The 26,056-nt window shown below is 38.7% G+C and overlaps 2 protein-coding genes across 10 annotated transcripts in view; one reads left to right on the top strand and one right to left on the bottom strand.

The window, feature by feature from the left end:
• Positions 1-354: 354 nt before the first annotated feature.
• Positions 355-19,675, bottom strand: C2H5orf22 (chromosome 2 C5orf22 homolog). Of its 2 annotated transcripts, none has more exons than XM_063086613.1 (9): positions 19,520-19,675; positions 18,205-18,350; positions 16,049-16,198; positions 13,251-13,677; positions 10,958-11,020; positions 10,327-10,448; positions 8,058-8,124; positions 4,577-4,716; positions 355-2,197 (listed from the first exon to the last, which is right to left on the bottom strand). In XM_063086613.1, exons 1-9 carry the CDS (start codon positions 19,598-19,600, stop codon positions 2,068-2,070), a joined length of 1,326 nt encoding a protein of 441 aa, XP_062942683.1. In that variant the 5' UTR covers positions 19,601-19,675; the 3' UTR covers positions 355-2,067. The 2 variants fall into 2 exon arrangements, with proteins under 2 accessions (XP_062942683.1, XP_062942684.1); XM_063086614.1 differs by lacking the exon at positions 19,520-19,675 and adding an exon at positions 17,244-17,373 and having other exon boundaries at positions 18,205-18,276.
• A 235-nt stretch (positions 19,676-19,910) lies between these two features.
• The window catches only part of DROSHA (drosha ribonuclease III), a 116,191-nt gene continuing 110,045 nt past the window's right edge, over positions 19,911-26,056 (top strand). For 7 of the 8 annotated variants that reach the window (XM_063086520.1, XM_063086517.1, XM_063086519.1 and 4 more), the window contains exons 1-3: positions 19,911-20,002; positions 22,079-22,146; positions 24,847-25,680. In XM_063086520.1, the coding sequence (XP_062942590.1) occupies positions 22,127-22,146; positions 24,847-25,680 (854 nt within the window). In that variant the 5' untranslated portion in view covers positions 19,911-20,002; positions 22,079-22,126. Of the gene's footprint in view, positions 20,007-22,078; positions 22,147-24,846; positions 25,681-26,056 lie in introns of all 8 variants that reach the window. The other variant, XM_063086513.1, reaches the window with a different exon arrangement.

Here is a 26,056-nt window from a genome sequence, read left to right as displayed (position 1 = left end):
ATTCAACAAGCAGGGACTGAATTTTATTCTTCAAAGAGACAATCACAGAGCATGCGACCCAAACAATCTTAGTGTTCCTACAAAGGAAACTGCTCTTTTATTCAACCTGAGTTAAAACAATGAAGAATCATTACAGTTCATGAGAATCATAATAAATGACTAGTAGACAGACTCATAAAATCAAAGCCATCAACATAGTGAGATCATACACAATTAATTAGAGCTATAATTTAAAATCTTCAAAACTTCAAAACATATCTTTTCATTTCTTTTGGCATACAAAATAATTTACTTATAAAAGTAATATCTATTTATAGAACTCCAACAGAAATTTTTCAAAATTTAAAAATAAATAAATAGCACAATTTTGCAATTCTGATTTTACAGAGAAAATAAACCTTTTTGGCATGTAATGTTCTATCAAAACGGAAATCTGAATCACTTTGCTTTGCTTTTCACAACACAAATAAGCATACATACTATCAGAGTTGGGAAATCAAACTGGTAACAAGAAAAATTCACCAAAAAATAGAATCACTGGAAAAACAGGGTCTGGTGCCACCTACTGAGAGGCGATGGTAATATGTCCTTGGATGTTAGCCACACAAAGGTAACACACTATAATTTTAGCTTCATGCAACTCTACAGTTACCCATGTGGACAAGCATGAAAGTTACATGCAAAAATGAAAAAAACTGCTGTGTTAGGACTAAATAATGGGTATTCTTTGTTTATCTCTTTAAATGACATTTTACCTTTTAAAGGAAAAGAAAATAAGTAGGTGGTTAAAATGATTCCCAAATGAAAGGGATACTGAAGAGTTGAAGACTTTGGAAAACTGAGAAAATGAAAAGTTCCATGATTAAGAGCAAGTCAGGAAGGGTGCCTTACTCATGAGGAAGCTGGTGGAAGACAGTTATGTCCTTGGATATTTACGGCAGATCAGAATTAAAGACTTAACTTTTTCCTCTCCTGTTTATATAAAAAGCTGGTTTGTTTGAAAAAAAGGATCAATCCAGTCTGCAAATAAAGTGACATTTAGGAACTGTAATGGTAATTGATGCCCACAATGACCACCTGTGGGGAGGCAAAAAAAAAAAAAAAAAAAAAAAAAAGCTGAAGGGCTTTTGTGATTGGTAAAAAAAAAAAAATAATAATAATAATTTTTGTTTGGTCAAGTTTACTTAACCAGACCTCCTTAATACTAATAATGCTGCAAAGCATTTGGCAAGCACTAGGACACAATGCCAACAGTGTTGGAAAGGTAGACTTCCTGCAACATTTTCATGGACTAGCAAGTGTTTTTTTTTTTGGTAGTAGCTTTTGAGACTATTACTTTCCTATAAGGCCAGGGTGTCCTGAGTACTACCATGCCTGACATGTTTGTGGTTGTCCTTTCCTTCATAACACTTCTCACAATCCATAATTTGTTTCTTATCTGTCTCCCCCAAGAGGGCAGGGACCTTGTCTATTCTGTTCATTGCCATACACTCAGTACTTAATAATGTCTGGCACATGTAAGTGTTCAATAAATATCAGTTGGTTGACTGAACCAATAAATGTATGAATGAATCTCAAATAGTCCAGTCGAACTAGGAGGAAAAAAGGAAAAAAAAATCCTCACCGAAAAAAGATTGATGAAAGGGAAGAAAAACAAGCAACAGTTCCATCAATTGGGGGTATTAGACTTGATGACAAAAAAACTGTCATCATTCGGGCTGGCCTGTGACTCACTCGGGAGAGTGTGGTGCTGATAACACCAAGGCCCCGGGTTCGGATCCCATACAGGGATGGCCGGTTTGCTCACTGGCTGAGCGTGGTGCTGACGACACCAAGTCAAGGGTTAAGATCCCCTTACCGGTCATCTTTAAAAAAAAAAACAAAAAAACAAAAAAACTGTCATCATTCAACAACTGATGATATTTGTTTGGAGATTCAAAATACCTGGAAGATTTCAATTGAAAGTTAACATAAAACAGTGTTCTCTGTAAGATGCATTTACAAATAAATTAATGAAAACTTTGTTACTATACCAACATGTAATAAAACTTTATGGTTTTGTTTGTTTCAAGATGGAGAAGATTCTGAATATACCAGGTGAATGTCTAGAGTCCCATAGAGGGAGTGTAGCACACTAAGGACCTTTTCTTGAATGGCATCAACTTGCTCAGGAGGACAGTAATCATCCATACTTGACCTGGAACCAAGAAGAGAAAAAGAAAAAAGAAAAATATTCATAACTTGGATAAAATCATACCACGCAGTGAGGAAAAGCCTGCATGTGTTCACTTCGATGTAAAACAGAAATGAAAGTGTGCTGAATTTTGGAATAATAACCAGTTGAAAGCTACTAAATGTTTATTGTCAAGTACTTTACATGAATTACGTTCTTTAATATTCTCAGCAACTTTGTAACATATGTACAATTACCATCCTTTTCATAAAGGAATCTGAAACAAAGAGAGATGAACCTGTACAAGGTCACATAGCTAGTAAGTGCTGATGACCAGTTCAAAACCATGAGGCATGAACCTCAGTGCTTGATTGCTAGAACATGTTTCCCTTGAGAGAGATGTTGCTTGGGAATATATGGGCTTATTATCTTAGCATCTGGGTATCTTTCTTATTCTTTTATTATGTGTGTGCTAGGGCTAGAAATGCCTAGGGTAGAGGTTTTGCAACTGATTAAAGGGTTCTACTTCCAACAACAATTTGTTAACTACGTAAGTGTAAAGGATCCATGGTTTGGGTCCAAAATGAAATGTGTAGATGTGCTGGTGTGATGGTGTTGGTATTAGTTTCCTAGGCGGAGTGGAGTGGTGGTGTGGGGCAGGAAACAGCATTCTGAGAGTCTTTCTAGAACTCACTAAGGACAACTTTAGTTGTACTGGGCAGCTATAACATTACTGCTAATTACAGTAGGATTTAAGATGTGAACTGATTTGAGCAGTATCTCTTGGTTCTGAACTGGAGTGAGAAAAACCATTTAGATGACAGATAGAGAGGAGTGCCATAGAAATCTTTATAGAAGAAATTGGAATTAGATAGTTATCTAGCCTATTTCTTAGTATAAGTACTTTACACCTAAAGAAATAATCTAAAGACCTGTGATAAACTCATTCCTTTCTATGGTGACAAAGTTATTTTTAAGGCTTGATGTAAAAATTTAAGACACAATAAATGATTAAAGCAATTTTAAGTTATTAAATACTAACATATACATACAGATAAAGACCTATTTTAAAGTACCATATGTAAGAGCTTAATTTACGAGCCTTAACAAGTAAGAGGTACTTCAATCCTTTCAAAAAGATTTTTGACTGCTTTTAAAGAGGTTGTTTAATGATTTGAAAAATCATGTTATTATGGTATTTGGCCCATACAACACATGGGTATCTCTCTGCATTTGTAACTGCTACATTTAGTGACTCTTAGTAAAGATGCAAGTCTAGTGAGGCATTTTAATACAATATTATTTTATCATCAATTACTTTCACTTCCCATAGATCTGGCCAGTTAGTTGGTTTCAGCATGATGTTGGTAACATCAATTCCAAGGGTTCAGATCCCTGTACTGGCCAAAACATAAAAAACAATTACTTTAATTTCCCCCTTATGTTATAGTGATATTTTGTGCGTGTACATACATACACACAAATTATGTGCATAGGTAGGCTATATTTTCTATAACTTTTGTTTCAGGGTGGTAAAAGGATGTTGCAAAATATCTCTCATAAAATATTATATAAATATTCTTTTATTAGCCTGAGTGTTTAAAGTACTTACTTTAGAATCTCATACTTCCATATAAAACCAGTGCAAAGATTAACATAGGAAAGAAAGTTTTATTAAATTGTTGTTAACTATTTAGCAATTATGTTCAAATTTAAAACATGATGGCAGCTATTCACTTGTAAGACAAAGAAATGAGAATTCTTGTGTTTACCTGAGTATAAAATTCAAAGACAAGATAGTAATAACTGTACATTGTTTGCCTACCATTACTAATAGGAAAGAGAAAATACAACCTCTGAATTTTGAGCTAAGTGGGTAAAAATATTGGTAATATTACTGTATTAGTAAGCATTAGATTCACCTACAGAGACTACATTAGTTTCCTAACTGCTGCTGTAAAAAAATATCACAAACTTACTGGCCTAAAGCAACACTAATTCATTATCTTAGTTTTGGAGGACAGAAATCCTAAAACAAAGGTGCTGGCAGGGCTGCATTCCTTCCGGGATCTAGGGGAGAATCTGTTCCTTTGCCTTTTCTAGATTCTAGAGGCTGCCAGCATTCCTTAGACTGTGGTCCCATCAGCCATCCTTGAAGCCAGCATGGTAGCATCTTCCAAGCTCTCTTTCTCTGATTCTGACCCTCTGGCCTCCCTGTTATAAGGACCCTTGTGATTAACACTGGGCCACTTGGATAATCCAGGATAATGTCCTCATCTCAAAATTCACTCTGCAAATAATCACTCTGCAAAGTCCCTTTTGCCATATAAGCTAACATATTCACATGTTCCAGAGATGAGGTGGACATCTCTGGTGGCCCATTATTCAGCCTCCCACACTTACCTTGCGATTGTCACAAGAGTAGGTTTTGGTAAATTTTTTAATAAATAATACACAGACTGAATAAGATACTCTATTTCTTGTTCTGTGCTGATATGGTGAGGAAGTTCTGAATAATCACAGGTTAGACCAGCCTGGTGAACCTGAAAATAGACAATTAAAAAATACACTGTAAGACTTTCTTGTTTTTAAAAGATTCTCTAATCACTAATGGCCTTGTTGACAAATCTTTTAATTTTTTAATATTTTTATGCATTGAGTTTTTTTCCTCCTTAACAATTTCTATGTCATAGAAGTTATCTGGTCTCTGAAGTGTTGGTAGAACTGGGCTGTACACCTGTCTGGGCCTGATGCCTTTATAGGAATAATTCTTTACTTCTTTAATTCATTTTATGATTACTGGTTTACTTAGTTTCTCTGTCTTTACTTGAGTGAATTTTGATAATTCACACTTCTTAGCAAATTATCTATTTCACTCAGATTCTAAAACGTTGACATAAAACTGTACGTAATATTCTCACCCCATTTTTTCTTTTAACACATTATTTTATTTACTTTTTAAATACATGCACCTAGTACAACATTCAAAGCTCTGACATGATACAAGAGAAAATCTTTGTTCTACCTTATTTAACTACTGTTTATTTTCTTATGTATCCTTTATGTATAACTACTGGTATCTGTATACATATTTTATTTATTTATTTTTTATTGAATTGTGATTATACATATTTTTGGGATTCAATGCTGACATATGTTGATCAAATCAATATTACTAGTATGTATATTGTTACAAATTGTACTTATTCTTTATGCCCCTTGTCCATCTCTCCCTATCCCCCTCTCCCTCCCCACTCCCACCACTGATAACCCTAGATTTCTTCTCTTCCTCTGAAAGAGTAATGGTTACTCTGTTGATTTGTTGCCTAGATGATCTGTCCAATGCTGAGAGCTGTATTCAGGTCCCCCAATATTATCACAGAGCAGATGCTTCTTCTGTCACTCTGGAATGGGCTTTGTGGAGAGAGACATCTTCTTCTATTTGGTCTCTGCTGCTGATTCTCCTGTGTCAATGCACTCCAGGGGCTGGTGGACCATCTGCGTGGTAGTTGTAATGTCTAGCCACTTTTGCAGCAGCCGTGGTTACTGTGGTGTGCTAACCACATGGAGGTGATGTTTTTGGCATGCTTCTTGGTGCTGGTGGTGTGTCTGGTTGTGGGTGGGAGTCTGGTCCCAGGCTCGATGCCCTGGGCCCCAGGGCGGGCCCCAAGGTGCTAGCAGTGTGCCTGGCCCGGAACTAATTTTTTGTCCTTTGCTTACTTCTAAAACAGGAGAACTTCCTGTGTGAACCAGTATTTGAGCTGTCATGTTGAGCTAAATTGCTGCTTTGCTGCTGTTTCCCCAGAGAAGGCTTTTTGTGCAGCTCAGGGATTAATGGTTGAACTTATAGGTACTTCCAGCTCTCCAGAGACCTGGGGCACCTGGATTATGTAGAAACTCTGATCTGGATCTGAGTTTTTTCATCAAACTGCACCCCATGCAATTCTGCGACCAGTCTCCTCTCAGTGGCCCTGCGCTGATTGGGGGCGGATCGGCTGCCCTTGCTGTGTCCTAGTGTTCTTTCGATGGGCTCATCTCCCCCACTGACCGTGCTCCAAACACTTCCCGTGGGATGGGTGTGTGCTGGTCCCTTGTGATGACTCACCAGCCTCTAAATGCCTCCCCTTTTCCAGCTGTTCTGGCTCCTCGCTCCTGTGTGGGTCCGTGGGAACCCTATTAGTGAACCCCTTCTCCCCTGCCACCTCCAAGCAACTCCATCTGAAGGGCACAGCTGCGGTTTCTGCTGGCTCCTGCTCCATGCACTCAGCAGCTCCAGCCTTAAAGCAGCCATGGCCTGAAACACTCCGAGCAGTTTTTTCTTTCTCTCATTGTGGTTTCTCCCACCTTCATGAACTCTGTAGGTCTCTCCTCCTCTTCCCCTGAGCTCCAGTGGCTCCAGCTTGGCTGCTGTTACATATTTATAGTTGTAAATTGGTTAATTTGTGGGAGAGAGTGACTCTGGGGACCGTTTATTCCATCATCTTGCTAACCCATCTGTATGTGTATTTTAAACGTAAATCAATGGTGTTCCAGTCTTAGCACTAAACTCAATATACCTAAAAGCTAGAACTGGCTAACAGTCTATCATTCTGCAACCTCAGCTTTAAAGTTTTGAAAACTAGAACTCAAATATGTCAAAGTTTTGCCTAGAATACATAAGTGCAAGGCATGAAAGAACATGCTAATCTTCTATTTTATTGTTAGTTTTGAATACACACGAAAGATTTAATGGGCTATGATCAGTCCACACAGTAAAATGACAGATTCTGCATGCTCTTTTCCACTGTTATGATCAAAACACTTAGGTTCTGATATTGCAGATACAGGCACATCACAATTGACTACATAATCTGTGACTGAGTCCCTGCCATCCCTTCACCCAGAAAACACCATAAAAACCTCCTGAACAACAAAAAAAATCCAGATGCAATATAACAATTAAAGCAGATCTGCTTGAAAACATATTCAATGATATCATACAAGTGCAAAGCGTTTTCAAACCCTAAGTATCTTCTAATTCTATTATTCTTAATAATTGCCATTTTAAAAAAAAGGGTGGGTCTTGGATTAGCTCAGGTTTAACCAAAGTATTCTTTTGCTGGTATTTTTTATTCACATAAATTCAGCATTAAACCAATACTTCAATTTCAGTTCAAATAAGGTGATTTGACTGTATTTCACAACTAAATAAAACATTAAAACCAGCTTATTGAAGTAAGAGAAGCATGTGACTAAGAGGCAGACTTGGAGGTTTCAGCTCTGGCATAAAAATCTGAGAAAAATCACTTGAACTTTTTAAGTTCTAGCTTTCTCATCTCAAGTACTGGGCCAAATGGGAAAATACATGCTACAAAGACTGTAAAATAATATATATAAAAAAAGAAATTATGATTACAAGTATATTTAGCCACAGCATTCAGATCACTGTTGGCAAGCAACAAATAGCTAACACATTTAAAATGTACTAGCCACAGCTCTTTTATCTTTCTCTTTGGGTTTTTACAATCAGGAAGTTTTCAATTAGAGAGGAAAACAAGGAAGAAACAATGAAGTATAAATATGAATCAATAAAGAATGAACAACTTTAGAATTGTGTTCTTTCTTTACTTTGGTGAAGAGAGATCTCACTACAGACAAAATAAAAAAATACACAGTAGTTTTGTTTCATATATAAAAGTAAGAAAGGAATGTTTTTTCTGGAAAGCTTTTCTGTATTCTGGATGCTAAAAAGCATGCATTTTTTCACTTATTTCTTTTCTTAATAATTCATTCAGATTTCATAGGAACACATAAAAATGAACTACTTTAACAAAAAGCAAATTTTTCTACCTAGAATACTGCCTTTATAAAGGGTCAGTTTTACACTTTAATATAAAATACTTACCATTTCATAGTCTGGCACTTCCATCCGTTTTTTCAAACTCTGCACAAGTGGAACTAGTGACTCCATTCTGGAAAAAAGCCACCCCACTCAATTAAACATCACAACCACCTCAACTAAAGTCACAGGAGCAAATGATATATTATCACACTTAACATTTACCATTACTAACAGGCTTCATATAATGCTTGGGAAATTAAAAATAAAGCTGTTCAAACATCATCTTAGAATAGTAAGAAATAAATGTTTCTAGTTATTTTAATGCCTTTACCAATATCCACTAATTTGCTGGGAGAGAAAAAAGAAAGAAAAAGGGAGACACAGAGGCCTGCCTGTCCACCCATCCTGTTACTTTTTCCATTTTATTAATGATACTTTCTGGGATTCTGAATCCTAATCACTTTACTTCCTTAGGCCCAGTGAGGACTCCTTCATGCTGAAGGTCAGGTTCTTTAAGGGCATGGTTAGTTTGGAAAGACTCTTCTTGCTGTCTCAGCCACTTTTCCTTTGTGCTATTCTTTCTCCTTCTAATTCCAATCACAGTCTATATTCAGCACTGCTGCAGTCCTGTGTCTTCAACTCTGTGATGCACCTCCCCACAGGTGATGAAGAGCTAAATGGGCATGTTCAGCAGGCATGGTGTGTTTCAGTGGAAGGTCACCCTATCTATGGGCTAGATTCGGGATTCTAAGGTTTCCAGGCCTTTTAAAAAAAATTTTTGTTATTGTTTAAGTTTTAAACTTGGCTTGAGACTTCTTGGAATCACAAAATGGTAGGTACTTTTCAATATTTCTAGGAAGACTCGTGTCCTGTGACTTATTTCTCTATCTCCCTCTTCCATCATAATTTCAAAAAAGAGGGAATCATTTTTAGAACTAGCACCCTACACTGAAGAGAAAAAGCATTAACTGATGTTAAAGTGCCTAATAAATATTTACTGATAAGATTAATCCTATTATGAATTATTCTTCTATACCACTGCTTTCCTTAGTGATAGTAATTAAAACTTTATGATACTTATATTTCAGGGATGGTTCTGAATTTACTTTTAAGTAAAAATTACAATGAATATGTTGAATAGGTAATATGTGCACATAGCAAAAGAAGGTTTTTCTTGCTCATGTGCTCCATCTTTTACCCATACAATTCATCTCCCCAGAGGCAACTGCTGTTTGTTTCTTCTGTATTCTTCTAGAAATCTGATGAATTATTTTCGATAACCGTAACATGACAAATCTTAGTGGTTGTTCATGTTCTGACCTAAAGTACTATGACTCTAACTTCTCATTTTACGTTGCTGTCTGCAGACTGATTTCTTATATTTACACCACAGAGAATAATCTCATACTTGTTTTGTCGGAGATCAATTTTAAAATAAGCTAGTGCTGATCTTCCTATGCTCATGGGGATAAGTTTGTCTGATGGTTTTAATTTAGTTTTCTGGCCTTTTGAGATTACATGATTTAAAGAATTATTTTAGAAAAAAGTAACTATAATTAATTTATATTAATATTCTTTCATGCCAGCTTCAATAACAAAGGCTTTCACTCCAAGAGGACTTTTCTCTCCATACTTTCAAGGTAATGTTAAACAATGAGAGTACAAGCCAAAGAAAAGACCTGAAGAATCCAGCCTTCAAATCTTACTCCCTCATGTCATAGACAGACTGAAAATAAACTCTCCTACTTGTAGCTGGGCCATCTTTGAAAGGAGGTAGGTATTCATATTGCAATTTGTCAAGTAATTTACTTTTCTATTGACAGGTTAAGTTTTTTTCTTCTACTTAGAACAGGGACTATCTTTGTTCTCACTTATTTATTTATTTTTAAACTCTACACGTTCAGAGAAACTTCTTTAGTAATGAGCTATAGAAACGATGCCTGAAGTAAGCATCTTGTGCTCATCTTTAGTCCTCTATAAGACCTAGCTTATACTTAGGAGTAGCAATTGCACAGTGACTAAAAGCAGGCCCACTTACTATGCGACTTTGGGCAACTTACTTACTCTCTGTGCCTTGGTTTCCTTATCTGTAAAATGGACATAATAAACGTAAAACCATATGACTATTGTAAGAAATGAATAAGATAATGTAAGGAAAAAGATATAGAGCACATAGAAGACACTCAACAAATGCTACCCATTGTTAGTAAATCTGTGTTGAAATTTAATAGTAATTTTTACAAAGCAATTTACCAATTTACCTAACAAACTCAGGAATATACCAAGGACTGAAAGTTTGCAGAGTTGGGGAAAAAATGTTTGGAGGTCTTACCCAGGGTTTGAAGCCCATCTCTGAACAGTTTCTTCATCATCAGCATCACATAAATCAGCAAAAGTAGCTTCTAAATCTTCTAACTGATGAATTCGAGTATCGACAATATCTACCAACTCTTCCTTTAAATACATTAAAAAGCTGAGATTATACAGTGATTCTTCCAAAAAACAAGCAAAATCCCATTACTGTGAAAATCTTGGTTCAATTAGTTAAAACATGATTTTTAAGTACTGAGGGCTTGGGGGCCGGCCTGTGGCTCACTCGGGAGAGTGCGGTGCTGATAACACCAAGGCCACGGGTTCGGATCCCATATTAGGGATGGCTGGTTTGCTCACTGGGTGAGCATGGTGCTGACAACACTAAGTCAAGGGTTCAGATCCCCTTACCGGTCATCTTTAAAAAAAAAAAAAAAAAAAAAAGTACTGAGGGCTTCACCACTAAACACACACACACACACACACACACACACACAGAGAGAGAGAGAGAGAGAGAGAGAGAGAGAGAGAGAGAGAGAGAGAGAGAGAGAGAAGTATTTGGACAGTCCTTTGAGATCACTCTAATAAGTTGCAAGATACTATTAGATACATGATAAACGGATAAAACCCAAAAGAAGCAAATGGGGAAATACCTCTGTTAGGTTCGCTCCAGGCTTTTTAAATTGATACAGCTTTTGCAAGATATTGTATTCTTCCTGGAAAACGAAACAAAATACATATACCAGAAAAAAAAAGTTCATTTTTTTCAACGATGTGCTTTAAGTGAAAGATAGCTTTGTCTATGACACAAGGAGAACATCTTAGAAAATTATTTAAAGGTATGTCTAGCAAAATCAAGTAAAATGATATTTTAGATCTCCACTGTAAATATTATTTTTTCAGAGCCTCTATCTAGCTGGGCATGACAATAATGTATAAAAATTACGGAAGAAGGATAGGTGGTTAATGGGTCATGAGAGATCTTTAATAACGAAAACAAAAAACTCTGCATGTTCACTTTGCAGCCATTTCTCTAGCAACAGAAGAGAACACTGGAATACAAAGGCAACGTTGGAGTCAGAACCTCAGCCTGGAGGCTTCATACAACAGAAGTAAGAGGCCTGCTATACACAGCTTTGCAGGAGAATGCCTACCCTTGTTTAGCACAGTTAGATAGCTCCATCATATAGGTAGATACATCTGGCCCCAATAATCTCATTTCGGGGTATTCTCAGGAAGAGGTTATTACCAAGAGCTAAAATTTATTAGGCACAATGTTGTGGCACTATCCTCAGTGCTTTATTCATCATAACAATCCTATGAATTAGGAATGATTGTTATTCCAATTTTACCCAGTACTTGAAGAAACCGCTTATCAGAAAAGGGTAACTTTCCCAAGATCATACAGCTAACAAGCAGTAGAAGTGACAAACTGAACTTAACTCCCTACAACTTCTGAACATGCTCTTAAAAAAACCCCAAAAATACTATCTTTCCTTATGACATTAAAAAAATAGCTATTCAACTACAAAGTATAAGACCTTTTCAAAAAGTCCACAGTATCAAAGGGTGTAAAGAATACAAAAATCTCTACTTTCCCAGGTTTCCTGATAGTATTCAAAAAAAGAATAAATACAGTTAAGTTTCTTATGTAAGCATTTAGAAATTTCCATTACAAATATTTAGGTAAGCACATTTGTCGGATAAATTCCTAAAGTCAGGTCCTTTAGCTTCCAGCGATGCCCATTCTTTAAATCCAAAAAATATATTTCTAAGGCTGTTTAATAATTCCAAGAGCTAGTGCTTACACAGGTCACTGGCTCCATGTACAACAGCAGAAGAGAGATGAGGAAAAATTCTCTCTCTTATTTGCAAGTTGGGAGAGCACTCTAGGTCCCCTATTCTTGTTTAAGATTATGCTAAATCCCCAAATGTTACCTCTGTTAAATCAGTACCTATTTATCTTACCTCTTTTAAATCAGTACCTTTGATAATTTAGATAAACTACAATGGCTTCTGATATGTATCCAGAGTAAGAACTGTAAAATGCAACATCATCACCATCACTATAAATCAGTTACTGAACTTGGGTAGAAAAAACGCAGTTAATTTGAATCCCAAGAAGAACAGACCTGGGGGCTGGCTGGTTAGCTCAGTTGGTTAGAGCATAGTGTTATAATACCAAAGTTCTGGTATAGGCCAGCTGCTCCCCCTAAAAAGAATAATGTATAGACCTGGAACAACCTCCCAAATGTTAAGGTAAGCAGTTACATGTGCACATAAAATGCAGTTGGGAATGCTAACTTGGATCATGAAGTTATCAAATAAAAGCTTCTTAAATGCATAGTTTTATCTCAGATAGGCACATACTAATATCTAGTGACTTCAACTCTGATAAGGTACCCCACCTTCAGGATCACAGGCCTGAATCATTAGCTACGTACAGTGACATGTGTAATCAAGCACCTCATTGTTTAAGGAAAAATCTGTCACATAGGGTTTTATATACAAAGAATACCTCTGAAAAGATACAAAAGAAACCGGCCACACTATTTGTTTCTGAAGCAAGAAACTGAGGGAATGAAGATGGGATAAGAGAGTGATATTTTCCAATGTATACACTTTCTTGTACTACTTGATTTTATTTGTTTCAACCACCCATGTACATATTACCCCAATTAATAAATGCAAAATAGTGAATACTATTTATAGCAGGGTTTGGTAACCCATGTCCTACGGCCTCTTTTTATGGGGCCCTCAAGTTAAGAATGGCATATACAATTTTAAAGGTTTAAAAAAACAACAACAAAGAAGAATATGTAACAGAGAATGTGGCTCCCAAAGGTTAAAATAATAACAATCTTGCTGTTTGAAGTAAGTTTGCTAATTCCCGATCTCGAGAATGCACAATTCTTAAGATCTATGTTTTAAAAATATCATATTTACCTGCGTGAACATTTCTTTAAAGGGATTCTTGACTGAAAAAAAATCCAAATCAATATCTAATACAAATGCATCTCCTTTCTTCAAAATTTCCAGAATTTCCCCAGTGTTGACTGTGGTCTGGCATCCCTGACTTTCAGAAGAACATGAACATGATGGTTCTAGGCAAGTTTGGCCACTTCTCTGTGTCACTGTGTCCTTTTTCAGTCCTTCTGAATAAGAGTCACAGTTAGTAGAGGCAGTGTTTTCCGAATCTTCCAGTGCTAGCTTTGGCTTCTTAGCAGAAGACACTGCATCATTTTCTTGATTGTTACAGAGTTTATAAGGTTTTACCATAATTACATCCAATTGTAAAGGTTTTTGGTTCTCTAGCTGGTCTTCAGGTACATAAAGACCATCACTTAGGAAGTAATAATCTGTACTTGTAACCCTGGATCAGAGGAAAACACTATTTTTAAAGAAGAATGGACAAGTTAACTGACATTTCACTATCGCAGTGCAGAAACATAAGAAAGGACATATTTGACAAAAGCTGAGAGCTGTCTCTAATATTTGTACTTCCTGTTTTTCTGTAGAAATAGTACTCCCCAAATTCTTAGCTGAGCATCCAACTAAATTACACAGTCTACTTTGCAGCTAGGTCTGATCATGTGAGTAAGTTCTGGCCAATGGTTGTGAATGGAAGAAAAGCGTACAAAGCCTTGCTCTCCCCCTCCCTGCTGACTGGCATGTAAACATGGAAGTAGCAAGCCACCTTTAACTATAAGGAAATGGGCAATCCTCTAGAGATGGTGTAGCAAAAAGACAGAAGGAACTAGGGTTCCCCAAACTGGAGACCTGGCACGTAGGTCTGGCCTATGTGCAGTGAAGTCTAATACAAGAAAGAAAGAAATGATCCTGTTTAAACCAATGCTACTTTGGTTCCTCTCATACAGGCTGAATCTTTATCCAAAAAAATCACTAAAGAGAAAAATTACATCCGGAAATAATTTCTCTTAATAGAAACTCCCTCTGATATATTTCAAAGTTTCATTAACCTCTATATAACTATAATATTTTTAACATGAAAAGTGACTTAAAAAAATCTTTACACTTGTAGAATGCATTTCTCAAGTCGTGGATTTCTGATATTGGACATGTCAGCATTTCTTAGTTTTTCAACTATATTATGCTTTGGTAAGTACTTTGAACAGTGAAGCCAAACACTTTTTCCAGAGGCATGATGCATCCAACTAAAATAATGTTTACTATTAATTTCCCATCTGTCCTCCCCCAGCATATGCAGCTGTAAACTTAAAAAGATATTTTCCAAAAAAAGATTAATGACATAATAAGACTAATGTCTAAGCTTATTAAAAACTGCACCATTCTAAGAAAGACAAAATCTGTATCCTCCAAACTAAATTTACATATTTTTAATAAGTTTTTCTTTGTTCATATACAATTACACAAATATATCTCAGACTGCATACCAATATGTGTGTGTCTCTCTTCCATAAATTTTTACTTGTAAGATTAAGGATAAACTAAAATCATGAAATAATCAGAATCTTTCAAATATTGTTGTCACCCATGGAGTTTCAAATGTCCGCGTTAGACTGCTCAAAATTATTTATCTTGCATGTTAAATTAGGCCTACTAATTGAAGTACTCAATAAAAACCTACCACTCTTTCACATACACCTACCTGTATTATGTACAATATGTTGAGTCCTAATCATTTCTTATGAATTACATCATAAATTTTCATGTATCACAACAAAGTTATTTGTGCAAATGATATGAACACATATTATGAGTTAACTGTACCAATAACTTCTAGTGCCCTAAGGAGATAATAGCTAACATTGTATTGTAAATTTCGAGATGGCCAGAAAAGAGGATCTTGAATGTTATAATCACAAAGAAATGATAAATGTTTAGGTGATAGATAGGCTAACTATACCGATTAGATTATACAATATGTGCATGTACTGAAACAACAAACTACCCCATAAACATTACAATGAAAAAAAAAAATTAAAAAAAAAAGTTAATTATATTATTAAGGATAAATCATAAATAAAAAGTATCATTTTCGATGAGAAAGATTGTGTTTCATTTTCAATGTGCACCATTTCATTCCATTATCCTTCAGGCGCTAGAAAGTTATGGTTATACTGTTTAAAATATTCATACCATCACAAAAAAATTCAAAGTCAAGAACACACTGATATTCTAAGGGTATTATATAGTTTCGCAAGATACACAAGCACTGGTTAAATACAACAAAAATAGTTGGATATGTAACTCAAGTCAAAGGATGCTGCAATTTAATTTAGATGAAGTAATAGTCTAAAACTAATTATATCAATAAAATTAAAACCCAAAATTGACTTATTCAGCCATTGGATTTATTAAAAAAAACCAAAGCGAGATAATTTTGCTCTTTCACTGCTAATTCTTAAATTCAGCATACAACAGTTACATTGGGGAAAAAAAAAAGTAAAATGCACTATGAATATATAAATTGGTAAGGTACTTCAATGATTTAATGGAATTATTTATTAATGGGGCCCAAATTCCAAAGGATGGAGAACATATTATTCAAAAACCAGTTTGATCAGCAACAAACTGTGGTATTTGAAGGATGTCAAAAGACTTCAAAACCTGTTCCTAGTGTTTCAAGAACTCTTTTTGGAGGAGTTGAGGCTTAATCTGACCCTACCTTTGTGTAGAGATACTTAGAAAGATATTATAGAAATCCTAAATAAGATAGAAGCATTTAACCCCTTTCATATTCATAAATATGAGGAAATTACCTGATAGTTGTGGTAGAAGTATCTTTGCCTACTAAAAAGTGGTGTTTGCCCTCTCTGATTTGCTGAGCCCATGTGGGATGAAGCCATATCACATGAGAAAAATGGCCAGCATAAACTGCAGGCATAATCCAATTTTCAATACTTAATTCTCTGGAAAAGAAATAAAGAGGAAGCACAAAATCCATGAGTGTTTTTTTCCCCAAATGTAATTCTGTCCACAATAATATTTTAAGATAGCAGGTCTCAAAGTGTGGCCCCTTGGGTGGTTCCTGAGACCTTTTCAGGGTGGCCACTATGTCAAAATTACTTTCATAAAAATACTATGGTATCATTTTCCTTTTTCATTTGTTGACATTTACACTGATGGTACAAAAGCAATGGTTGGTTGATGTCCTAAGATTAAGCAAGCTGGTCACACCAAACTCTATTAGTAGTCATTGTATTCGTCACTACCAAGCAGTAGAAAAAAAGAGTCATTTTCATTTACGGATATCCTTCATTTTCTTAAATCTTGATCCCGAGTATACATTTTTAAATATCCTGTGTGGCAAAATGAGAAATACACAGAAAGTTCTGCTACAAACAGTGAAGTATAATGGCTGTCTCAAGGAAAAGCACTTGTGATTGAACTGCGAGCTAAATATTTTCTGAAAGGAGTGATCAACAAACTGGTTATTCAGACTTGAGACTGAATTGTTGGATTCTACATTCCAATTAAGCTTTAAGAAACTACCACTTGTCAAGTTTTGGTGTAGTATCAAAGAATATTCACAATTATCTGAAAAGGATAAGAAAATACTCTTTTCTTTTCCCATTACATGTCTGCAACAGCCTGGATTTTCATCATATACTTCAACCAAAACTACATACAGCAACAGACTGAATGCAGAAACAGGTATAAGAATCCAGCTATCTTCTATAAAGGCAAATATTAAAGAAATCTGCAAAAACTTAAACAATGACACTCTTTGCACAAAATTTTTTTGTTTTGGAAAATATACTTATTTTTCATAAAATATCTTATTTATGCTAACACATAATGGTTTGTTATTGCAATTTGGAAATGAATACTTAAAAAATTTCTCAGTCTTAATTTCAAATACAGTAAACATCAATAGATATAACCCACATTAAAAAAAAAAAAGCTCAGTAATTTTTAATGGTGTAAAGGAATCCCGAGATATAGTCTGCATACCTGCTTCATAATTCTCTTTCAATTTCTAAAATATAAAACCTCTAAATATAAAAGAGATTAACGACAATGGCAGAGACACCACATTTCTTCAGGAATTAGTGTTCCGAGTTGGGGTTTAGGAAAAAGTCACCTAAAAGAAATGTAGTAGGCTACAATTAATCCATGTGAGTATGTATCTTTTAATTTTATAACTGAGGAACATTACTGCTATGTCACTTTTTACATTATACAAGTCAGGCTATATTCTAACAATTATATACATGAAGAGACAGTGACAGAATTTCAGGGAACTTTATCACAGAAGGTAGGCTAGTAAGTCATTATTTAGAGATGAATTAGGTATAATCCTTTCTGAAGGATGGACTACAAATTACCAATTTCACTTACATCTCTATGATGCTTCAAAACTAAAAGTCAACAGGATTTGTGACTTGAAAATAAACAAGTTGAGAAGTAGGAAGGACTTAATACCAGAAGGAAGGATATATAAATTAAACACTTGTTGCCTGTACAATTACTGAACTATGTTTAGGTAAGACACATTTTCCTGAGCCTTAGTATCCAGACTTTTAAAGGGAAGTGAGAACTGGCTCAGAAAACTTCTAAAAGTCTCTTCTACATCTAAAGTTCTACATGCTAAATCAGAAGTTGGCAAACATTGGCTGGGCTGTTTTTGTAAATACAGTTTTACTGGAACACAGCTATTGCCATTTGTTTATAAAGTGCCTATAACTGCTTTCACACCACAAGAGCGACCATATGTTCAGCAAATCTAAAATATTTACTAGCTGGCTACTTAAGGTAAAGTTTGCCAACACCTGTTCTAAATAAAATCAAAAAGTCAAATAAAACAAAAACAAAACCCATGAGCCTAGCAAAGTCTATTTCTCATAACTGCTTATTATCTAATGCAGATTGTATTTCAAACACATAAAATATCATTAACAAAATCACATATTACCCAAAGAGTGTTTCCTTATCAAACACGGTGTCTGCTGGCATATTCACAGGAATAAGGAGGTCTGGATGTGAGTCAAAATGTAAAAAACTTATATTACTGGCAGGAAGATGCTTCGCGCCTATGGCCCGGTATATAAAAGGAAGAACCTGTAAAAGACACACGTACACATTCAGAACTGGTACTGAAATGAGCACACACTCAACTGCAGACTAGAAAACAATGCTGGACATAACTGCACATAACTTAAGCACATCAGATTGTTAAAAAGTGGGAAAATATAAAATGTGTTTATTGCACATGTTTCAGATAATAACGTCAAGCTCTATTTTTCCCTCAGAATTTCCAACTGCACCTCCAGCTGCCTTTCTGCCTCCATTTCAAACTCAACAGGTCATGTGGGGAAATACACCAGCACTGAGGCCCAGGCCCAAACTGCTAGTGAAGGCCGCCCTAGCATTAACTGTGTGTTCAAGGTACCCTAGGTCTCCGGGTCATCTCTGTACCTTTCGGCTGGGCTAGGTGGTCTGTAAGGCTCTTTCTCTTCTCACATCTTCTTATTGTTCTAGGTTTAATATTGCATTTGAAAGCACCGCCTAACCCATGCTTCCTCCTCTGAGGCCCACAGACACTATGACTAGGTCCTGAGATATCCAACCTTCTTCCTCGCCTCTTAACTTTCTCCATCAGTAAACCCCTCTTCCACTTTTATCCGGAGATTTAAAAGGCCTATTAATGCTGCTTTAAAAACGTTTCTTAGATGCATGCGCCTCCTTTGCTGACTTCTGTAAGTTCAGATTAAGGCACCAATTTAGCTACTGTAAAGTAGCACAGCCATAAAAATGGAAACATCTTTTGGCGTTTATAAATGCGGGGCACAGTGCCAAAAGATTTATGTACACAACACGCACATAATACTAACAGCCCCATAACTTTTACGACTCTTGTCCCCATTTCATAGACGACAGCCCACGTTCTTAGTATAAAGCCTCCCACCTAAGCAGCACGGGTGTGACGGAGATGTCAGGGGACAGTGGGAAGCCAGCGTTAACTGCGGGTTAGGGACACCGGGCTCTGCAGTAACACCGCGGGTTCGAATCCCGACGCCACCAATTATCGGTTGCGGGATTTTGGGCAAACCGGGTAGTTGCCTGACGTATAGTAAGCACCCCATAAAAGTCAGCTCCTACTCTTTTACGTTGGTCGCTTTGGTGTTTTCCCCACAGCAACGGAAGAGCAGATGAATTCTGATTATCTCTTTGTCCTCCAACGCTAAGGCTGCGCCATCCGCCCGAGCACCCAGCAATCGCTGGCTCACCTCCTGATGATCCTCCACCACCCACACCGGGAGCGCGGGGTAGCACCGGAGGCGAGCGCGCTGTCCCGTGGAGTCGGTCATGGTTTCGCGCCCGTCAGCGTTGCAGCGAGCCCGAGGAAACGGTAGAAGACCCGGGAATGGCGGCGCCTCGGCCGCACCACCCTCTCCGGGCGGAAACGCGCGCTCACCCGGTTGCGATTCCGGATTGGAGGACGTAGAGGGCGGGAGGCGGGCTCCGGAGAGCCCGACGTGGCCTATTGGCCTAGACTTCCATCGCTCTCGCTAACGCGCCAATCGCTGCGCACACGCGCTGCGGCGAGCCTAGGAGTTTTCCCTACCCTGGCGCAGCTTTCTAAGGTTGGCTTTTAAAGTCCCTCGGTTTCCTGTTCCGGAGGCGCGGGCTGCGCCACTGCTGTGGTGGCCATGGCCGCGGTGTTAACCTGGCTTTACTCTGACAACGACCTCGCGGCCCGAGAGCCTTTTGTAGGTAAAAGGGGTACCTTGCAGGCTTTGGAAGAGGGAGTCTTTCCGAATGTCCTGATTAAAGCGGGGCTGGAGTCCGGGTCTGGGGCGAAAGGCGCTCGGGAGTTGGGGTTGGGCAGCCAGCCCCTCTTCAGATCTGCAGCGAAGGGCAAAAGAGCGACCCTAAGCCCGGATCCCGTGATTAAATAGAAGTGGATAAGGACACTTTCATTCATTTGTGGAGCGCACGCTGGGTCCAGGCCTGGGGGTGCCCGGGTGTGGGAGGGGAGCGAGACTGGGAGTCCGCCGCTTGCCTCTTGGAGCTCACAGTCTGGCGGGAGATGCAAAGGGTAAACACTCAATTACGGATCAGCCAGATGGAGGTGACCGGCCTGCGGATTCACCTGGGGAAAAGAGGGAATACTCAATAAAAATGTAGTCACGCTTTGCAACTGTTTTTACATTGACTGACGTTCTTGGACGTGAACTATTCAAAACAGCTCCCTCAGTTTCCCTGCTTCCAAACATCAACCTGGGAGTAGGCAGACGCAGAAAGCAATTACTTTTTAAGTTGCAGCGAATTCCTTGACTTTTGAATTTAAAGTTTCCATCCTCAACACAGCCTGACAAATCCTTTAGTAGTTCGATTTCATGATCAGTATTTTTAGGTTTGCTAAGTATAGCAACATCCATGAGGATATGAGAGTGAATGTTCAACTCTTACACACTGTGCAAGTGTGTTAATAACCTTGACTGTTGCCTTCCTCTATGTTCAGCACACCCTTTTGAGTTTCCCTAGAATACATACCTCTTTTCGTGTGTTTATGGCATTATATTGCATTTTTTAAAAAAACTTTATGGGGGTTGAGTCCTGCAGGCTGTGTGTCATACTCATCTTTGAGTTCACAGTGCCTGGGACAGTGCTTCACATGTACAGACTCAATAAATGTTGCATGAATCCGTGAAAACTACTTTCTGTGTGGTTTTGATAATGCAAATCTGTTGTGGCCACACATGAAAGAAAGAAATGTACAGTAGCAACATAGAAACATATACCATTGGCTAGACAGTAAACATTTATTGACCACCTACTGTGTGCAGGATTCTCTGCAAGGGGCTGTGAAGGAGTCAAATGACTATGAATCAACCCATGGTTGTCTCTGGTAAGTTCTGTAACTGGATTCTCTTGGCAGTGAGTAGCCAGTCGTGGCAAGATCGGCTGTGTAGGCCCCAGTTTTTTTTATTAGACTGAATAATAATCATTAATCAGATTTTGCACTCTCCATTGCACTTAGCCTACTAACTAAATTAAAAGCATGTTGAACTGCATTAACGTTTCCAACGAAATTTTAAGATGTTCTTGTTATTTCTCTTGCTGACTCAAAGCTATCAGCTTAAAAAACAAAACATTCGGCATTAATCAGATATTATTTGGTGTGTACTGTTTATTAAGCACGGTGATTGATACAGGTCAATGATCTGAAATTCTTTCATGAGCCATTTGAAAGTCTATTTACGCTATTGGTAAAACTTTTAGATAGAAAGAATTCAGGAAGATGCTTTTATGTTAAAACTTTTTTCACTTAATATCTGAGTTTTTTAAAAAAGCATTTTTCTGAAGTTCAGGTATTTGGAAAATCATTCATGTTCATAATGTCTTTCTATGGGAAGAGCTGGGAATGAAAATCAAGAATCATAACTGTTGTTTTAACAAGGTTATGGTTATGTTTGAATTTGAATGCTGGTCTCACTGTGACTTTTGTGTTTGATCTATGCCTACATGTTTTTACAATAAAGGAAACTAGAGTATGGAGAGGGAGGGGGAAATGATTTTTTCCCTCAATCTTATAGCAAATTAGACATGAGATATGCCGAACGTTTTCGGTTTTTTGAGCTGATAGTTTTGAGTCAGCAAGAGAAATAACAAGAACATCTTAAAATTTCGTTGGAAACTTTAATGCAGTTCAACATGCTTTTAATTTAGTTAGTAGGCTAAGTGCATTGGAGAGTGCAAAATTGATTTTAAGATAACTACAGAAATATTTTATAGCATTGGCAGTTTGGGAAACATGTTTATTTTATTTTTCCTGTCCTTAGAGCTTACATTCTCTGTGGAAGATGTGACATATCCAGACAGTACACATCATGATGCAGGGCAATACATGGTGAGTGGTGTGATAGGAGCGGCAGTAGTTGGGGAGAACAGAGAGAGGAGCAGACGCTGGTGCTGGGCCAAAGAGGGTAAGAAGGAGTTTGATATACAGCAAGAGGGAAAATGTGCTCATTCTTTCAACAGTGGGCACAGCAGGACAGAGGCCCATGCACAGGGCTAGGAACCCAGACCAGAACAGTTAATGAGACATCCCAGAGCGCTGCCTTGATGGAGCTTGCAGTTCTGAGGTGCAGGTAGACATTTAAGGTGAATTTATATAATTAGTTGGTGGGTTGTAATTATTTTAGGGCCTGCCAAGAAGCAGCACAGTATTTGGAGAGCAGGGAACCCAAGGAAGGCCTAGGGGCAGTGGTAGTGGTTGCAGAAAGGCCAGTAAGGGTATCATCAGAGTAGCCAGGCAAGAGATGATGCTGTGAAGTGGATGAATTCAAGTACTTACAAAGCAGGAATGATAGGAATTTTTACTGATTTTAAATATTTTTTTAATTAAGGTATAGTTGACGCATAAATGATAGGAATTTTTGAAATAAAAATTTCCTCACCATCCTAAAGGGGGTGAGGGGGGAAAAGTTGTCAGATGGTTTCCTAGTGTATGTTTTGAGAACCAATGAATGGTATTATTTATTGAGATAGGAAACACTAAGAAAAGAGCTAGTGTCGTCTTGGAGGGGAGGATCATTGATTCCTTTATGTTATATTGAATTTGCAGAGTCAGTGAGACATTCAAGGAGAGAGGTTGGGTGGCCAGTAAGCACTGGAGCTCAGAAGTTGGTAGCTAAAGATGTAACTTTGGGAGTTATCGACAGATGGGTGATAATTGAAGCAACGCAAGTGGGCAGGGTCACCTTGGAAGAGAGAGCGAGCAGAATGCCCAGGCTGGATCCCCGAGGAAGACCAAATGGTCACAGGCCCCCAGTAGAGGCGGAATTGTCACCAGAGACTGCCAGGAGGAACAGCCAGAGAGGTAGGAAGGACACAGTGAGGTTGTTTTGTCAGGAAGCCAAGGAAAGCCCCCATGAGGGAGAGGGCAGCTGGACTGAATGCTGCACAGAGATAAGTAAGGTGATTGAAAATGACCATTGGTTTTCAAGACAAGGCAAGCACTGGTCATTTCACTCCCTGGAGTGGTGGCAGAAACTGAAAGCCAGATTAGAGTGAGTTGGAAATGTACACTTTTGTCTTAGTCAGCTTGGGCTGCCATAATAAAATACTGTAGATCAGTTGGTTTAAACAACAGGCATTTATTTCTCACAGTTCTGGAGGCTGGAAGTTGGAGATCAGGGTGCCTTCATGGTCAGTTTCTTGGTGAGGGTCCTCCTCCTGGCTTATAAGTGGTTGCCTTCTTGCTGTATCTTCACTGGGCAGAGTGAGATAGGGATTGCCTGTCTCTTCCTCCTTTTTTGAGGGCACTAATCCCATCATGAGAGCCCCACCCTCATGACCTACTCTAACCCTAATTACCTCCCAGAGTCCCCACTTCTGTATAGCATCACATTGGGGAGTAGGGGTTCAACATATGATTTTGAGGGGGGTGCACAAACATTCAGTCCATAGCACTGTTTTGGGGTCATTTGGCTGTGAAGGGGAGGAGAAAGAAGGTGCGTAGTGGAGGGAGACCTGGAGGCCATGCAAATTGTTTTATGTGGGAACAGACCTGAGCACTTTCAAATGTTGGCATGAAGGGTTGTCACGGGGAGAGGTGGAAGCTTGCAGAGGGAGAGTGGTAATCCCAAATACAGGTTTGGGGATAGGATCCAGAGCATGAGTGGCAGGAGAGGCCTTGTTAGGAGGAGAGAATCAGGAGAGAATAGCATCGGACGTAGACAGGTTTGCGGAATTGCTGGATGGAACAGGTTGAGGGAGTTCTCCTCTAATGGTTTTTGTGTTCTGTTTGGTAGGAGACAAGGTTATTTGTTGGCTTGAAGTGGGAACTGGATATTGGGAAGGCTTTTGAAGGTTTGCGGTAGTTATTTATGGTGGCTAGTTAGAAGAGTGAACTGGCTGCGGAAGCATGCCAGGAGGTGGCTTGGCAGAACCTGGTGACCTGACCATGAATTTATATGGATACCACGCTACCCAGTCGGATCTTTTCTATACTACTACTTTCTGGTCGGCCTACAGTAAATGAATTTTTGGGTTCTTCTAAAATTGGGGTATTTCCAGGTTCTCAGGACCAAAGTAGAGTGAGACAGAGAAGTTTAGGGTATTAAAAAATGAGTCATTGAGAGGCTGGGTCGTGGAGTGTATGCTGAATGGAGAGGGAGGTAAAGACAGGAAGATGCTGGTGCATATGTAGAAAATGTGGGGTGTTGTGGATGGGGTGACATGGTGAGGTCAAGTTCAGAAGGGCACTTGAGCAAGGACATGATAACAAATGGTTGAACAGTGGGATTTTGAATTTGTCACTTTGGAGGTGGAGCATCTTGAAGGAATGATGAGGTCCAGGGACTGACCATAGCAGTGGGTTGAGTGACCGAGACAGGGGTAAAGGAATTTATTGCCCATGGAGAGCTTCAGATATTAGAGAGAACCCAGTATTAGATGGGTAGAATATTACAGCAGCCTGACTAAGGGGTCTGTTAGTTGCTCATTAAGATGGTCAGGCATTTTATGAAATCCTGTTTATGTTGTGAGGGTTTTTAAAATTTTGTTTTGTTTTTTAACTTTTCCCTTTTTCTTTTGTCCGACAAAGTCATAGAATGTCATTCCACCCAGGACGAGGGTGTCCCCGAGGACGAGGAGGACATGGAGGCAGACCCTCAGCACCAGCCTTCAGGCCCCAAAATCTGAGACTGCTTCACCCTCAGCAGCCTCCAGTGCCATATCAATATGAACCTCCAAGTGCCCCTTCCACCACATTCTCGAACTCTCCAGCCCCCAATTTTTTGCCTCCACGACCAGACTTTGTACCCTTCCCTCCACCCATGCCTCCGTCAGCACAAGGCCCTCTTCCCCCCTGCCCAATTAGGCCCCCTTTCCCCAACCACCAGATGAGGCACCCCTTCCCAGTGCCTCCCTGTTTTCCTCCCATGCCACCTCCGATGCCCTGTCCTAATAACCCCCCAGTCCCTGGAGCACCTCCTGGACAAGGCACTTTCCCCTTCATGATGCCCCCTCCTTCCATGCCTCATCCCCCGCCCCCTCCGGTCATGCCACAGCAGGTTAATTATCAGTACCCTCCAGGGTACTCGCACCACAGTTTCCCACCTCCCAATTTTAATAATTTCCAGAACAACCCCAGTTCTTTCCCGCCCAGTGCTAATAATAGCAGTAGTCCTCACTTTAGGCATCTCCCCCCATACCCACTCCCAAAGGCTCCCAGTGAAAGAAGGTCTCCAGAAAGGCTCAAACACTACGATGATCACAGGCACCGAGATCACAGTCATGGGCGAGGTGAGAGGCATCGGTCCCTGGATCGTCGGGATCGAGGCCGAAGTCCTGACAGGAGAAGACAAGACAGCCGCTACAGATCCGATTATGACCGAGGGAGAACGCCGTCTCGCCACCGCAGCTATGAGCGGAGCAGGTAAAGTGGATGTGTGGAGTTCTTCCGTGAACTGCAGAGGCCCAGACATAGTCAGTTTCCAGTTATGGCAAACCAAAAAGGGTCCAGCAGTGCATTCTGATTTATGAAAGGAAAGAAAGCACATTTTGGACTCTGTTTTCAAGAAGAAGAGGCAACTGACAAGTAAATAAGTTGATGTCAGAAAAAGCCACTTTTGAAAACATTCCAAAATTATCAATGTAGATTCATCTTAATGAACATAAGCCTTTTACTCTGCATAACAATGTTCGACATTTTAATGATGACCCCATGGCATGAAAGTGCTTGTATTTTTTTGTGTTATCAGAGATTTAATTACGTTCAGTGTGATCATCATATCAGGTTGCAGCTTTTGAGT

The sequence above is a fragment of the Cynocephalus volans genome, chromosome 2 (genome assembly GCF_027409185.1).
Source record: "Cynocephalus volans isolate mCynVol1 chromosome 2, mCynVol1.pri, whole genome shotgun sequence".
Taxonomy (NCBI): Eukaryota; Metazoa; Chordata; class Mammalia; order Dermoptera; family Cynocephalidae; genus Cynocephalus; species Cynocephalus volans.
The sequence above is the reverse complement of the archived record's forward strand: the minus strand, read 5'-3'. Positions and strand labels throughout refer to the sequence as shown.